Source organism: Pelobates fuscus, chromosome 9, assembly GCF_036172605.1.
Source record: "Pelobates fuscus isolate aPelFus1 chromosome 9, aPelFus1.pri, whole genome shotgun sequence".
NCBI lineage: Eukaryota > Metazoa > Chordata > Amphibia > Anura > Pelobatidae > Pelobates > Pelobates fuscus.
Genome location: NC_086325.1, coordinates 61,213,690 through 61,232,219, shown reverse-complemented (window position 1 = coordinate 61,232,219; position 18,530 = coordinate 61,213,690). Strand labels below are relative to the sequence as shown.

Sequence of the window (18,530 nt, the reverse complement as noted above, 5' to 3'; positions counted from 1 at the left end):
CCATTGGCTTCACATACAAATTTCAGCCACAACAACCAACCAGCACACACAGGCACACCCAGCCCATCCACCATAGCACCCCTACACACATTACTCAGTTCCCCCCCCCCACACAAACACTCAGCTGCCACAAACCGGCTCTAAAAAAGGGCCCAATCTGGTATCCTGCCTAGGATACCAGATCACTTAAAGGCACTCTACCTTACTTTTAGTTTGTTAAAAAAATGATACCCAGGAATTTGTTAGTTTTATTTCATCTGCACTCATATCATTATTGATGCGTATTTCCATGGAGTTTCTCCAAAATCCACAACTACTTTAGAGGCACCGCCTGGGTATATCTACCAGGATAAAATAACCCACTGATAGATTTTAAATGACTGAAAGGCTTGGGTTAAGCAAACTATTGGTGTTCTTATCAATGGTTGCTACTGATATATGTAAAATCTAATCTAATCTTGAGAGACAAGATAACTGCATTGTCAAATTAAAGCTATTTCGAAATATAAGCACATACTTGGTTGGGCTTTATATACAGTATGTTTGTTTAGTACTTAGCTCACAAATCTTAACAATCAGATGCTGATAGAAATAGGTCTCTACTTAAAGCCAAAAATCACAAAGATTAGTTAGACAGCAGCTGCCAGAACGAGGCTCCAACTCTATGGTACAAATACTGGTCCTGCCCAGATGAGATTACTATATGCATATCTAATCAGCTCCTCAACCAGTGTCCTTATCCTACTTTATGGATGATCAAAAAAAAAAAACTTAATTTGAGGGGTTGGAGAGGCCCGAATCTAAAGCAGAATTAGAACACTATAGTGTTAGAAATACATGTGCATATTATTACAGTGTTTAAAAGGACACTATAGCAATCCAGACCATTTCATCTCATTGAAGTGGTGTGGTTGCACTGTCCCTGTCCCCTTTATCCTGTAGTCTAAAACACTGCAGTTTCAGAGAAATTTAAATGCGTGCTATTGCAGGGTTAAGACGGCCTCTAGTTTAACCCCATGAAACTACGCTGGACGTCCTCACGCTGGGCATGAGGCTATCCAGTGTCTTCAAAATGCCCCTTGCATGCGTATTATGTTGCCCCTCTGTGCTGATGTCATAGAAGGTGGAGACTGAGTCAGGGCCAAGTAACATCAGTGCTAGAATAAGGAGAGTGCCATGGGGGAGGGGGGCAAAGGGACACAATAGTGTTGGAATACAGCTTTGTATTCCTAACACTATAGTGTTACTTTAATACTTAATGCAGAACCCTGGCCACCTACAGCTGGCATCCACTTGAGGTATGGCCTACTCAGAGATTACACACATCTTTAGTCATACCAATACAATGGGCAGTTGTAATAGGCTTAAATCAGTCAGCTGACACTCTCTGCCCATTCATGTCCAGGCTATGCTTCCTAATTAGCCTGACCAGGACAGAGGGTATGAGCTGCTGGGGACTCTTGTTTGGCATTAAACTACTGAAAATCAATTTAACATTTAGGAGTTATCGTGTTTCTTTCTCCATACATTATTCGTGCCCATGCTGATGCCAATTAAAAAGTTTTACATTCAAGACGTCTGTTAAGAGTAGAGGAATAGAACAACAAAAAAAATCCAAATACGGTTTTACTGTGCTACTAAAGTGTAGACCAGTGGGAACAGTATTTAACAAAAGGTTAAAAGGTACTGCTGGCCACATCATTCAAACATTAACAGAAAAAGTTAAAACATAACGCTTCTCAATGCCCTTTGAGTGTCACATGGGTGAGAGACTTCCTGACTTACTATCCTGTAAAGTATTAGATGTTATTGAGTACAATATATTTTGGGATCATCAATGGCACACAGGAGTATGCACATATGCAAGTACAGTCCATAATAGCACACTGATAGCAGATGAAAATAAGGAATAAGTTAAAAAACAAGGAACTGCACTCAATTCATAGAAAAAAACCTGGATGCACTCCCCATTCCCCCTTTTTTTGTTGTAAAAATCTATTTAGCAAAATATATTTGAAAATAAATAAATAAATAACCATGGGGCCAGCACCAAGGCCCAAGAGGCAGTTTGTAGTCACAAAAAAGGAAAAGGTCAATGCACTCCAAGGCTTAGATAAGCAAGTTTATTGGAACTACAGTGTCCAAAAGCAAAGTTTCGACCAGCTTGATAAAGAGCCTTTGGTCGAAACGTTACTGCTGGACAATGTAGTTCCAATAAACTTGTCTATCCAAACCCTGTCCTCTTATAAAGTACTCAAGGATGTATTTCATGGCAAGGTAAACCGAATTTAGTGTGTCGTATGTACAACTCCCTGTTGGGCAGGACATCAGAAAATAACCCAGGTCACCTCATGCCTTTAAACAGCTGGACTCTTTCTTGTCCTGTGCTAAACTATATTTACAACCTTTTCAGTTTTCCCTGAACTAGACATTTTATTGCTGGACTCTTGTTGATGACTTGTTGGGTTTTCAGTCTAGTGATGGTCTATTTAAGCTTATTGACAAATATAATGGCAAACTGAAAACAGGGCAGTACCACTTGTTTAGTAATAATATTATTTTACTACACCTTATTTTTCTTTTTGTTTATCTGTTGTGATGATTTTTCTATTAATGACATAAAAGGACATCACTGCATTCCAAGTCATAGAAATGTGTCCATTTCAGTGGGACTGTTGCCATTTTGGGCCCCTCGTCAACCATCCCTTTCTTGTTTTGGCATCCCACTTCTCTGCAAACATAACTTATGGCCTTTCTACACATACATGGGCATTTAAGCAGTTCTTTGTGCAAGAGCATACTCCCTTTCTGCACCCCGTGAATTCAAAGCTCAATTTTAATATAAGTATTCAGCCAATTAGAATTCAGGAAGAATTCACCTCATGATCACTAACAAAAACATACACAGATATACATGAATGGACTACCATCTTCACTCTGATCTAAAAAGCAGTTTCTGGATAAATATATTTTAATACAATAGTTGTCCATAACTTTAAAAGGTCTTTATATTTTTTACATAGGGCTCTTTTACGAATGTTGTTCAAGTCTTACAGTCTCTTTCGTAGTACTTATAGATTGCATTGTTTCTCAAACATTTTTCAGTTTTAAGAGAAGATTAGGATCTAATAAAAATAAAGTGCAAAACAAACTTCATTACCACTCAATTACCCACCTCAATAGAAAAAAATATATAAAACTAAATTACTCTGAATTTTGTAAAGCCCTGTATAATCAACTAAATTTCAGAATTAGGCAAACACCTAATTACAACTGGTTTGTAACCCTTGTTCATCTATACATTTGACTTATGTAAAATTAAACTAAAAGCTTAAGTTAGTTAATGGGTGAGTGAACTGGAAAAAAAAAAAAAAAAAAAAAAAACAGGAACTTTTCCACTTTTTTTTCTAGTACATTTTGCTATGTACTAACTAGAGCTGTTATGAAATCAAACACCAATACAACACACAAATGTACATCCACATTTAAAAGCCAACACTACATCCAAGCACACCCCTGCACGCAAATGCAAACATTACATACAAACACATCCCTGTATCAAAACACTAGCATTAAATACAAACACTAACTGTACACACAAAAGCACACCTGCTCCTAAGTACTATCTGTGTACTATCTGTGATACAGCTCAATTTTTCTTTTTGAGGTTCCACGTTGTTAGTACATTATGTCAAAGGGTTCCACGGAAAAAAATTATTGGGAACCCCTGAACTAGAGGTACTGAACATTATACTCCCCAACTCATAGAAACATAGAATGTGACGGCAGATAAGAACCATTCGGCCCATCTAGTCTGCCCAGTTTTCTAAATACTTTCATTAGTCCCTGGCCTTATCTTATAATTAGGATAGCCTTATGCCTACCCCATGCATGCATAAGGCTATCCTAATTATAAGATAAGGATACTGTGTTAACCTCTACCACTTCAGCTGGAAGGCTATTCCATGCATCCACTACCCTCTCAGTAAAGTAATACTTCCTGATATTATTTTTAAACCTTTGTCCCTCTAATTTAGGACTATGTCCTCTTGTTGTGGTAGTTTTTCTTCTTTTAAATATAGTCTCCTCCTTTACTGTGTTGATTCCCTTTATGTATTTAAATGTTTCTATCATATCCCCCCTGTCTCGTCTTTCCTCCATGCTATACATGTTAAGATCCTTTAACCTTTCCTGGTAAGTTTTATCCTGCAATCCATGAACCAGTTTAGTAGCCCTTCTTTGAACTCTCTCTAAGGTATCAATATCCTTCTGAAGATAGGGTCTCCCCACTTATTGCTGGACTACAATTCTTTTAATTCTCTTCTGGAAGACTACAGGGACATTTCTGTTAGAATAGCCTTTTAGCTGCAGTGGATATGGTGCTCAGACTGGCCATTTGAAAGGTTTAACCAAACGCCACATGACAAACATTACTTAACCACACGTTCAAGGTTCTCCACCAATTTTTATTTTTGCATCCCAAGAGAATATTTACTGCAGTTTATTACGCTAAACTGTGCAGATCAACTCAAACTACTGAACTGCTGCCGATAATGTAAATGACAACAGCGACATGGAGAGTCTGACCTACAAAAGTGAAGATGTTCTTTAATGTGGTGGAATGGACTAACCTTTGAGGAGACAATTCTATTATCACAGAATTTCGGTGCGATGTAGGAATCTGTTTCTGAAGCTGGCTGGCGTCCAACGTACACAGTGCGTGTTCCAACTCGTTTTTCTTCACCGGGACACTGTCAAACGCAAGAAAACTTAATTGAAATAAGTGAGAATATGCGGAAATAAATGCAATCCTTCATTAGGGAACACTTATATAATATTAACTTTCTTGCCAAAAGCACATTTTGCAGTATTCCCAATTGTCTTAATATAGCCGGCTTAACAAATGTTGACTACAGCATTATAGTATTTAGAGAAACAGTTCTAATAATGAGAATGTATTTGCTTCCTACATCACAAGTAAAATGTGCCCCCTCTGGCATGGGCTTCCGGTTAAGAGTATGGCTGCAACTAAACTATTATTTTCATAATCGATTAATTGGGCGATTATTTCTTAGATTTATCTGATAACAATAAATAAAGGAGGTCACCCTGCCATCTACTTGTAACCATCCTTAGACAACAGATGCTCACAGTGAATTCACACTTTAGTGAATAAATGTTTTCAATGAGTTAGCCCTCAATATATATGTATTAAGCCACTGTTAACTCCTTAATGAAACTTGATGGGAATTTTCCATCATGCTGGCCTTTTACTTCTGAAGCCGTGTCCTTAAGGGGTTATATTTTATACAGACGTCAGCCCGATCTGTGTCAAATTGTATGTATGCTAAATCATTTTAATTTGGTTCTCAATTAACTGATGTCCATCCTTATTTATGATAACCCTATAAGAAATCTAATAATTCAATAACCATTCAGCTCTTAACAGAGGGATGGTACCAGGGGCCTCCAGGCCCCATTACTACCGCAGCACAGATCTAGTGACTCTAGTGATTCGCTCAACTGCTGATTGCAGGGAATTGACGAGGTAACAGTATACCTCAAGCTTCAGATGTTGAACTGAAATTACAGGTCTGCTGACAAATTATGAACTTTATGTATTTTGGCCTAATGTTTGCAATTCCTTTATCAGTTCTTCACAATTGCCGGTTTGCAAAATAAACCTCAACGGTTTCCAAAAATATTAATATATCCAACATTCCCATGCAACTAGTACTTTATAGTGACATAACTGTAAGTATAGCTAGGGTGTGAACAAGAAACTCATTTGGCATGCTTGAATAATAGAATACTTTGACTTTATGGCCTTTCAGCAAAGTGCTCTATTGACTAAAGTATACCAAACAATTGTATTAGCGAAAGAACTCGTCTTGCTACCACAGAGGTAATCTGGACCACCCCCGTTAAGCTAGGAAAGCAGTACCTTGCTTATCAGCATTGTAAGATTGTCATTCAAATAGGCCTTAGGAAAGTGATTTACCCTTCAATGTAGCAGTTAGCCTTATCAGTAACTTCTGTCATGCTACTGCTATGGGAACAATGACAGAACAAGCTACCGATTAGTACAATTCAACTTTGTCTCGTTTGTCATTGTGCCAGTAAGTTTCCATAACAGAATTCCTTGAACACGACAATGTTTTGCGATTTACCAAGTTAAAATGTAAGTGTACCTTGAGAAAAGTCCAACTAAGCAACAATGGATAATAAAAGTTAATTTTCTTTTTTTAACAAGTTTACCAAGGGCGGCTGAGCCACAATCTCTGGATAAGGAGTCTTTAGTCTGCATACTATAAAATGTGACTATTTTCTATATAAGTACCCAATTACTGCATCTTTAACAACATAATTGCTGCTTTTTTTTTTCTGAGCATGCAATTTTCTTTCTAGTTATTATTTCCTTTCTAGAACAATGGCTTAATCAGTTTGCACCTAATGAGATGTTTTATTAAGCAGTGGCTGGAGTACGTAATCTTATCGACTGTATATTCGAGTAGTTGGTGACAAGACACAAGCATGGTAACATCACTCGAATCTAGTCATGTTTTTTTTAAATATAAATTTATCTTCCATGGAATGTGCTGGGAATATTATTAATTTAATATGTTGATAAACAAACATTACAGAAGTAAAATAAAGATATATAGATATTACGTTATTTTGCAGATGTAACAGAATACCCATGGACCTAGTGAATAAGTCCTAGAGTGAGGACTGAAACGACGAATGCTGTATTTGTCCACAACAACCTACATAAATGTATCATAAATATATATTTGAGCTGTGGAATCATGATTTTCTCATAATTAAGAACCCCATTAGAAATAATTCACGTTTCCATCCACTAAGATGCTGCATACAATAAACCAATATAAGCATTCAAGCAAAATTATCACTCCCGGTTTAGAGAAGAAAGTCACTATTTTAGTTTAATGTTTTGTTTTTATAGGTTTACTTTTTATAAAAAAACTTTGATATATAAAATAGACAATAAGATTTATATGCATTGTTCAATCATTCACATTATGGACGGAATTTAAAGTAAAAAAGACAGACAAAATAAAACCACCAAAAACAAACACAAAAAATTGACTATGCCCTGCCCGACTGAACAAACTCTTACACAGGCCAACCGTTCATGCAAATCGGGTTCAGTGTTTCTACGGGGCTGGGTTACAACAAACTGCTCTTATCTGCACAGAGGAGGGGACACAGACAGGTACACGTATCCACACTCCTGGTAGGCAACACACTGGGGGAATTTTCGACAAGTGTTGTATTCTGAAAAAAGGTGCAATGCACTAAAAATGGAACATTCGTGGAAACCAGTAGAGTCAGCAGGCACATTCTACGAGTGATTCCTTCACTTTTACATCTTTCCAAAACATTGTTTCACCTCTTTCCAAAACATGATACTTTGATAATTCTCCCCTAGACATTCTTCCCCAATGTTTATCTCATCAGCAAATCGTATTAAAACACTTTAAAGATCTCTCTTTCCTCAAAACAACTTTATTTCAATTAAGTTGTTATGAGTGCTGAAGTCCTATGGCGCTATCTTATCGTCATCACTTAGTTTTTTTCCCGGGTGTCTGTCTGCACCGCATTCTCCTTACTCTGCTCGGCCACTGAACGGAGGAGAGAATGAAAGCGTTAAGAAGTATTGGGCACCGGCGATTAACAGGGCATGCGTGAGAGTACATCACTTCACCCTGTTCTCCTGGCGACTGAAGTACCAGGATCTGTAAAATGAAGATAGCAGCAACTGAGAGGGACAGCTTGAAATTAGTAAAAAATTATAAATACCTTCCCCCTGCTCCTACACTGGATCGGTCACTTGCAGGGGTCTTGGCGAAATACGAAAAGAAAAGACGCAGATCCGCTTTAATATACTTACTCTACTATAATGCAAACTGCAAAAGTACTGTATCAATAATATATGCATACACACAATATGATGAATGCACAAACTCCACTACTCCACTACTGCAATGTAGACCTGCTCGTACTATATAAATAAAATATACATACATACATACATACAAAGATGTTAACCAACATAAAAAGGTAGGAGGTTCACCTGTTAATATATGAATGCAATAGAATTTAAAATAATGCATTATTAATTCAAAACAGGATAGAACAATGACAGATAGGAATTGTCTAGTGATGCAAAAAGATGACCCCCGACCCCCCCCCCCCCTTTGGTTAATCTTCTAGACCAAGTAATTAATGGAAAGGAACATTAGTCAGCAAATAAACTTTGCTGCTAATCCATCATAAACAAAGGATTTGACATGTGCGGAGCTGAATAATGCACAATCATTTGAGTTGCAGTGGGAAATGGATGGCCTTTTAAAGGAAAGTTTTTAACATTATATTTTTAACCCCTTAAGGACACATGACATGTGTGACATGTCATGATTCCCTTTTATTCTAGAAGTTTGGTCCTTAAGGGGTTAAAGGATACGCAAATCAAGACAATTGTGATCTGTGACCATTATCTGCCAGTACAGCGATGTCAGTCGGCTTATCAGCCACTTTCTGTAATCTTGGCACCTTGGTCTGCCCAACAGGCTTTCAATTTATAGACTTAAAGGGCACCTGTCATGCCCCAAACATCTTATACTTATTAGATTGAGCATAAGATTTTATAAAATAGTTTTTTCTCCTAGCAGACAGACAGACAAGGGCGAAAATAAAAGACCTACCACGGGTCCCTCTGCTCTCCTCTCATAGCAACCACTGCACATGCGCGGTGGTTGCTATAGAGACTCAATAGTCAGAGCATCTGTCACTCCCTTGGGCATGCCACTGACGAGATATGCCCTGTTTGGGACGCATTCCCATGCCAGAGAGAAGGACAGCCAAGAGGTGGGTGTTACTCAAAGAGTAACACCCAAGAAAGGGGAACTGGAATGGAGGAAAAGCGAGTAAATCTTTATATTTTACATCGAAAACACATGATGTATTTTTAAGATATATGGTGTATATATATTCAATGTAAATGGAAGCGATTTAAGGCAAGTAATTTTTTCCACTACAGGTTCACTTTAACCCCTTAAGGACACATGACATGTATGACATGTCATGATTCCCTTTTATTCCAGAAGTTTGGTCCTTAAGGGGTTAAAGAGGAACGGTCACTTTTTCACTTTTAGCATAACCACAAAAAAGTTAGCTATAGTCGCTAAAGGTTTACAAAAAATAAATATATATATATATATATATATATATTTTTTTTTTTCCTTTAGAAATTAGTTAGCGTGCTTTGCTGGACGTGTGTGCATGTGTTTGGCACTTGCTGCTTGAGAATTGTTTTTAGTGTGCATGTACAGAGTTGGTCTGTTAAATAAACTAACATGCATGTCCCCAAAGCCCCCAAAATGAGGAAACCCAGCAAGTTTCATTTTATTCACTATGTTCTATTCACTCCAGTAAATGCTGAAATAGCTTTTTCTTGTTTGAAATAATAATTTAAAAAAAAAAAAAAAAAAAAAAAAAAAACATCCTCTCTCTGCAATTTACATGTTTAACTCTGAACCAAAGTGTGACTCTGCTTTAGAGATGAAGAGTTAACCACAATCTATTGTAACCAAAAAAATAGCACACTTTACACACAGCACTCTCAATCTATCACTGCCATTTAGGCTGCACAACTTTAATATTCACAAAAATGGGATCTTGCGCATTATGCGGCAGATCTCTGGGTGCCATGAAGAGTCAGAACTACAGGGGGTTTCTTGCTTACAGTGTGCCTTCAAGCATCATCTTTCAATGAGTCATTTTTGACAAAGAACACAGTTGCCCAAAACATTGTCACAAAGTCAGCACCTGATGCACAAGATTTTTTGAGTGCCTGGACTTTCTATCTAAATACATAGTGGAATTCTGTAGACTCACAAATCCACAGGTGCATCTATTTTCCAATGGCATATCCGAAAAACCACGAGTGCGGTCCCTTTGTAGATTATATGAAACTGCGATAGCTGTCTGTTTTCAGTGGAACAGCTGTTTACTGAAGAGTTTTCAGGAGTTAATGAAGAGGGTGTTTCCATATCAAATGCCAACTTAAATTCTTTCAAAAGTTAGTTTTCACTGTCCAAAAAAAAAACTGCACCCTTCAAGATAAAGAACAGTAAATGTCTGCTTCTTCAGTCATTAAAACAATAATCACAAAATGTGACTTAAATAACAGAAAAGACATACTGCTCTGCAACTTACCAACTCATGTGCCAGTCAAGATATGTGCTTGATAATCCATTATTAGAATCTGACATTATTAAAAGGAATAACTTGACTGCCGTGAGAAACGAATGCATTTTAAAGGATTAATTAAGAAGGATTTCGTGTTACCTCACTTCTCGTTTCATTTCTTGGCATCCTGGTGATACCGGAGAAACTGACGGAAGCCAAGCACAGAGAGATGGACACAGGTTTCTTCAGGAAGGAAGAGATTCTTTATTCGATTCACCGACCGGGGCTCAGAGGGACTTATGTCACCAAAATACAACAAGATCTGAGCCCAGAACTAACTGTGTAAATGCATGATATAGACATATAGCTCCTCCTATAGTTAACTCTACCCCCATATACTCTTTACACAATCAGCTGAACAAAGCCTAACTTCCCTTACTTATTAGACCACATGGCTCACCCAGAACAATGGAGGAGGGGGGAAGTGTTTTCAGTTTCTGCATTCCTGCATTTGCTCAATACGGTGTTGATTGTATCTTAGCTACGTGAAACTAACTAACTGATACACCATTTACACATATGCCACATGGCAATCTTGTCCTAGTAAATTTATTTTTACTGAGATTCCACCACATTCCCCCCTTTGATGCTTCTGATATTTCACAATTCCAGATGCATCACTTAACCATAGTTTGCTTACACCTCAGGTTGCCATGAATCAGAACAGACCTCGTAAGCATCTTAGCATCCTTACAAATTCCTTCAGCACTCCTCATTCTGAATATATTCTCTCTGGGCTAAGGGTTCATACTTGCAAACAGCCATTACATGCGCAGCTGGTTTCCTTTCTGTCGTGCTCTCTATGACACTCTGTATGGACCTAATTACCAATGGAACCAAACATGGTAGAAAGAGACACACTATAATCAACATGACTCCTCCTACCAATGTCTTGATCCCTCCAAGCTGCTCGTACCTACTTCCAAACCAACTACTAGAATTGTACCCGTTCCAGGCTTAAGTCGGTACATGCGTCAGTTTAGCCATGTGGCTTGTGAGATCAGCCACTGCCTGCCCTTCATCATCTATGTGCAGACAACAGTTGCTGAGATTGAACTTTCCACATACACCTCCTTCTATTTGCACTGGAAGTGAATGGAGGACTTTATCAACAGCCCAACTGGTTTACCTGGTAATAAGGCTATGTGCTTTACAGAGGAATCCATAATTGCCTAATGGTAGAATGAGGCTTGAATCCCTGTATTAGAATACAATAACACTTCATGGGCATACAGTTTGGCTGTTAACCAGTTCCCTCACATATTACATCCCTCCTATTGGCAATGAAGCGCGCTAAGGTAGCCAGTGCCACTCATTATCTTCCCAGCTACCTACATTCAAGGATGCTAGCTTCTTTTTATGATTCACATCATAAACTTTAACTCTCAAGGTCTCTGCTGTTTCAATTGGCAACAAGAAGAAGGATGGTTTGAGCATACCTAATACACATGCCCCTTCCCAGTCCTGTGGTAACTCCGAATATACTTTCTTACCACAGATCCAGTACAAATTTGCTGGGGCTCTCCAGGTAGATGTGATGGATAGGTCAAACCACACATCCTTTAAATTGGCGTATCTAGCAAACGGGTTAGATGGTTCTGAGACATTTGAAGCCGACCACCAAGTTGTATTCTTCGTATCATCATCATAAGCTTTTTGCCCTAGACAAGTTAATTCTCCTACAGAAGTATTATACATCATTCCTTTCCTCGCTATGCAAACATAACCTATGATGGAGGTCTTTAATCTCCACTCAGATTTACCTCTAACCCTCATATGATAATCGGCTTGTGTAGATATTAATTGGTCAACTGCCTCAGAACCGGACATTACCTCCTTTGCTTCCCAAGGCCATTGGTCTCCCATGTTAGTACCTCCACACACATAGCAGTTGGTAACATTAAGACTACCGGCAATACTTTCGGCTAAATCTATGAACAGGTTTTTAGCATTATGGGGGATCTTATTATCTATACTCATCTCTTCATAAAAGGAATGGTATACTTGATGAGTTTGGGAGGTTACCGTATCAGTCTCTATCCCTATAAACAATACTGTCCCAGGATCTAAACCCGTCCCATATATTTGAAACCCAAATAAATTACCATATTTATCTAAGAACTTGTCGGGGTTATTTATAAGTATATGGATTGGATTGCATTCCATAGACTTACAGTATGGACTGGTAGGCAACTTAGTCACAATCATGTCCTTGTCTGCTGTCTGTCCCCAAGTTGCCCACCCCACACAAGACCAATATGGGCAAAAATTATATTCTCTATTTGGGCATCTCGCACTCATACTTATTTTTACTACTGGGACAAATATATTTATCATTAGACCCATATGTTCTCTCCCATCTAAGATCCCCACATACATTCCACGGCTTTCTACCACTTGATATTGCTTTACATGCATCAAATAGCAGAACACCCGAAGAATGTACGGTTTCTAACTCAGTTTTATTTATTAGGGTCCCCTGAGGATCTCCATTCCCGAGGGTCAACCAAATTGTACGGGGTTGATACTCTGGACTGAAGCACTTAGGTTCTCCTACTCCTAAATGGCACACACTATATTCTATATTTAAGTATCTACATCTTGATACATCTCCGTTACATTCATATTGTGAATGCCAAATTAGGGTCTGGGAAATATGGTTACCTGTTCTTGTAGTCTTAATGCATACCTCACAGCTAGGAGTGTCGGTACCTCTACCTTCCTGAATATAAAAAGACACAAAAATACATATTATCAAAAACACTTCTTTCGACGTCTTCATCCTCAGTCTTCGTCCGTGCGATGGCACCTCAGCTTCCAGGATGTAAGGGCTGCAGGGAATGGAGTTCTGCTCGTCTTCACAGGGGTCCCTTCGAGACTTTCCTGGCTTTTAATAACACTTTGGTGAGCGGACAGGCATTATTATGGCCGTCAAAAACACTCACTTGTAGATCTTTGTTGATGTTCCCTTTTAACAATATTATCTTCGCAAAAAAAAAACACTTTTAATCCAACTCGGTCACACGCTTCAACTGGATCTTGCAAGGATTCTCTGGATCTATGGTAGCTTGTCAGGAATCTGCCGCTGTTTTTTTTTTTTTTTTTTTTTACCCTAGAGTGATGAATCCACGGAGTCACTTCTACAACCTTTACAACTGTTGGGGTAGATAAAATAACAACATAGGGACCTCTCCACTTGGAACCTAATGGAACAGTGTTCCATTTTTTTATCCACACTTGATCCCCTAGATGGCAAGAATGAACAGGTGGATAAATATTCACAGGTAATCTATCTTGTACCCATTTCTGTACCTCCTCCATAGTTTTACCCAACTCTACAACCTGCTGCCGGGTAATTCCTTCTCCCAACTGACTCAAATCCCCCGTTAAGTTACCAAGTATGGAAGGTGGATGCCCATACATAATTTTTCAGCAGTACCCCAGAAACAAAAGAAAGCATCTTTGAGGTCTAGGAAGGTATAGTAGGTTGCCCCACCTGGTATTAAAGCAAGCAGATTATAGGGGATGGGTACCACTGGGTGTATATTGACTACTGCATTATTAACTGCGTTTAGATCTTGTACAGGATGATACTCATCTGATCCCGGCTTCTGAACAGGTAATAATGGAGTGTTCCAAGGGGAGGTACAGAATTTTAGGATGTCATACTTTGCACACTTATCCACATAGGTTTGTATATTTTCCTTAGCCCTCTATAATATATGGTACTAACTAAGGCTAACAGGATATGCTCCAAGCTTTGATTCAATGTGTATTGGTGGAATATTGCGAGCAAGTCCTGGAGGATTATTCTCTGTCCATATTCTTGAAATGTCAAATAAGGATTCATCACTCTTAGGGTCTGTATTTGTTATTATAGAGTAGAAGTGCCATTCTTCTTCCCTTTGCACCGATACTGATATTATGCCTGGTGATCTATTAAACTTCAGAGACGTTGATCCGTTGGGTTTAAAAGTTATCTGGGCTTGAAGCTTTAATAATAGATCTCGTCCTAGAAGCTGAACTGGACACTCCAGCATATATAGGAACTGGTGCTTAACCAAATGGCCTCCTAGAATACAAGTATGACTCCTGAGAATTGGTCTAGCAGCGCTTTTCCCAGTAGCTCCTATCATAATTATAGTCTTCCTGAAGGAGGAGCAACTAGGTTAGTTACCACAGAGTACTCAGCACCAGTGTCAATCATGAAAAAGCTCCTCTTTCCCTCTATTGATACATCGACCATAGGCTGCACTCGGCTAAAGGGGGATGGAGCCCAGTCGGTATCAATAGTCTTCCATGACAGTGTCAGCCAGACCGACAAAATCTCTATCTTCTCTATCCCTTAATCTCTGGGTAGGGGAATAGTATCTACTTCCCTGAACACCTCCTCTGTTACTACTGTCATTCCCTCCAAGACTTTCTCTATAGCCACCTCTGTAACCATCTCGTAACCTTCTCTCTTGTCTTATCTATAACTTGCTTTATATTCCCTCTGTGGGCAGTCACTTTTCCAATATCCTTCCTCTCTACAATACGCACAGTGATTCCTACTTCCTCCCTTACTCAGGCTATTCTCAACTCCTCTATTCACCTCCCTTCCCTGTCTCTCTACACTTATGATAGCTACAGCTAGCATATCTGCCTTCATCCTCATTTTACGTTCTTCCTCCTGCTTTGTTTCAATCTCCCTGTTCATATACACCTGAACTGTGATATGGACATTCCTACAAATCCCTTTAACTTTAGCAATTTTCTTTTGATATCACCTTGGGTCTGGCTGACAAATGCTGAGTTGTTCATTCGAGAGTTCTCAGGGGCCTCTGGATTAAAAGGAGTATATAATCTATATGACTCCAGCAATCTCTCATAGAAAGCATTAGGTTACTCGTCTGCTTTCGTAAAGGAATTATGGGTCTTCCAATTAAACAGATCAGTCATGGTGAACGGGACATAAACAAATACAGGGTCTGCCAACTGTAATTGACCATTAATATCAATGTGTGGTGGACCAGGGGTAAGCTACAGTGGCATTTGTAAATGTCAAAGTTGGAGGGCACCGGTCATTTGTCAGGTTAGGGTGGGACTTAGATAGGGTTGTTTAGTCATAGGTTCCGGTCGGGGAGTGGTGAGGTAGGTGGAAATGGATAAATTAATTTTACTGGTCAGTAACTTGGTTAACAAAATGTTTCGGACAGGGCTAGGAGGAGCCTGACCAGTAACCAAAAATGATAAAAGTGTATTCCAGCGTCCTATACCATTGACCATTTCATCCAGTTGTATTTCAAAACTAATTTACTGTTACTAAAGGCACACAAGGCTCAGTAATTATAGTGTTATGTCAGTGGTTATGGTGTTTTCAGTGATTATGGTGTTTTCAGTGGTTATGGTATTATCAGTGGTTATGGTATTATCAGTGGTTATGGTGTTTTCAGTGGTTATGGTATTATCAGTGGTTATGGTGTTTTCAGTGATTATGGTATTATCAGTGGTTATGGTATTATCAGTGGTTATGGTGTTTTCAGTGGTTATGGTATTTTCAGTGGTTATGGTATTTTCAGTGGTTATGGTATTTTCAGTGGTTATGGTATTATCAGTGGTTATGGTATTATCAGTGGTTATGGTGTTTTCAGTGGTTATGGTGTTTTCAGTGGTTATGGTGTTTTCAGTGGTTATGGTGTTTTCAGTGGTTATGGTGTTTTCAGTGGTTATGGTGTTTTCAGTGGTTATGGTGTTTTCAGTGGTTATGGTATTTTCAGTGGTTATGGTATTTTCAGTGGTTATGGTATTTTCAGTGGTTATGGTATTTTCAGTGGTTATGGTATTTTCAGTGGTTATGGTATTTTCAGTGGTTATGGTATTTTCAGTGGTTATGGTGTTTTCAGTGGTTATGGTGTTTTCAGTGGTTATGGTGTTTTCAGTGGTTATGGTGTTTTCAGTGGTTATGGTGTTTTCAGTGGTTATGGTGTTTTCAGTGGTTATGGTGTTTTCAGTGGTTATGGTGTTTTCAGTGGTTATGGTGTTTTCAGTGGTTATGGTGTTTTCAGTGGTTATGGTGTTTTCAGTGGTTATGGTGTTTTCAGTGGTTATGGTATTATCAGTGGTTATGGTATTATCAGTGGTTATGGTATTTTCAGTGGTTATGGTATTTTCAGTGGTTATGGTATTTTCAGTGGTTATGGTATTTTCAGTGGTTATGGTATTTTCAGTGGTTATGGTATTTTCAGTGGTTATGGTATTTTCAGTGGTTATGGTGTTTTGTAATTGCTGAGAATTATCCGATTTCAGTGGATTCAGTTACTGTTATTAAGAATTCTCCTCACAATTTTGACTGCTAATAATAAAACTGAATACAAAGAACCAGTTGGGGGGGTAGGTAGGCACAGAAAAAGGAGGGGACAGGCATCTGAGAGCCAGAGACAATTAGAGCACAGGGGGACATACCAGCTGCACCAGTTTTTGCTAAAGAATTTAGTTGAGGGATGGTCAGATGGGTCAGATTCCATTGGGGATGGACAGACCAGTTTTGATAACCATCTAGTAACACAAACTGTGTTAACAGTCAAAAACTGGTCATTCTCTACTACATAAGGTAGTCCCCAAAATCACACACATTATATCCCTTTTTAAAGTTATTTAGCATACATTCTAAGGGATCAACAATCTTTAAATCGGCGCTGCCATACTTAGCAATGGAGCGTCTAATTCAAAGAAACACAACAAACACACCTACAACAGTCACATTTGTTTCCCTGGCAACAGCACCATGTGGCACAGTTACTAGGTCAAACTCATACAACAAAACATACAGGGAATTCCCGTACACACACAGCTGTTACACCAGTCACTAAGTAACTAATACTGTGCCCTTTGGCGAAACTATACAGTCACCCACGCTATAATTCTCTATATATGAATTACCTGTCTATAACACACCCCAGTAACATCGTCTTTTACAAATAGCGGTTACAGTACGGTTAGCATAAGTCAAAGCACAATTTAAGGTCACAATACAATTATTAGTGGTTATGGTGTGAAACATGCATTAGACGACAATGATTAGTACTTATATACAGTGTCAGTAAATATACAGGGTTATGGTACCGTGCACTATGATACAGCAACACACTATTAACACTCTCGCTAGACGGCTGAGCTCGCGCTATCTAACAAGATATACACTTTACTAAACAATCTTTAGCACATTTACAATCCCAACTAAACTATTGGCCAGTACCTTGAATGGACTACCTAAAACTATATACATCCGTTTTGGTTAGCCACACTGCCCAAGCACCACATATAGCGAGCTAGAGGACCGAATTTACACAGACGCCTCTTAGTCGATTACTATCAAAAATCTAGTGGGTTCCAAATTTACACGCCTTCCCACTTAGCCAAGATAGGTTGAGAGCTAGCGAACCGAATTTACACAGACGCCGCTTAGTCTCCCGGTCCCTCCGACCTAGCGAACGTAATATACACCCTAGAACGCTAGTCTAGACAAGACACCGGTGTCCGGCTAGGGCTATTTACACCAGAACCCCGCCTGACTAACCAAATCAAACGGTCTTACTAAAGAGCGTTCGATTGAGCGGTGCGCCTTCGCTCCTTCCCTCCGACAGAGGGGGCAGATTCCATACACAGATTTAAACCCCTTTTGGGCCTACCGCACAATCGGTATACCCCTAGTGGGTCTGCCGTCTAAAACAGCAGTTGTCTTACCTCCTCGTTCCTGAACCTGGGTTCACACTCATCGACGGGGACACCCCAGCACTTACTACGTAGAGGCCGATGATCTCCTGGACAACAGACCAGTGGCGCCGAGACGAAGGGAGGTCCACGCAGAAGTTCAGGGGTGCAGCCGTAGAGAACGTGGGCAAAGATAGACCGTCTCACGCCTCTGCTTCTCAGCTACCGTTGAACGATGAGCTTCCCGGCCCAATGCACCAAATGATACCGGAGAAACTGACGGAAGCCAAGCACAGAGAGATGGACACAGGTTTCTTCAGGAAGGAAGAGATTCTTTATTCGATTCACCGACCGGGGCTCAGAGGGACTTATGTCACCAAAATACAACAAGATCTGAGCCCAGAACTAACTGTGTAAATGCATGATATAGACATATAGCTCCTCCTATAGTTAACTCTACCCCCATATACTCTTTACACAATCAGCTGAACAAAGCCTAACTTCCCTTACTTATTAGACCACATGGCTCACCCAGAACAATGGAGGAGGGGGGGGAAGTGTTT

General features: G+C 39.3%; 1 protein-coding gene across 6 annotated transcripts in view; it reads right to left on the bottom strand.

Moving 5' to 3' along the window:
• ATP11C (ATPase phospholipid transporting 11C) overlaps positions 1-18,530 on the bottom strand; it is a 131,039-nt gene that overhangs the window by 80,867 nt on the left and 31,642 nt on the right. For all 6 annotated transcript variants that reach the window (XM_063431988.1, XM_063431991.1, XM_063431986.1 and 3 more), the window contains exon 2: positions 4,632-4,751. In XM_063431988.1, coding sequence (XP_063288058.1) covers positions 4,632-4,751 — 120 coding nt within the window. The remainder of the gene's footprint in view (positions 1-4,631; positions 4,752-18,530) is intronic.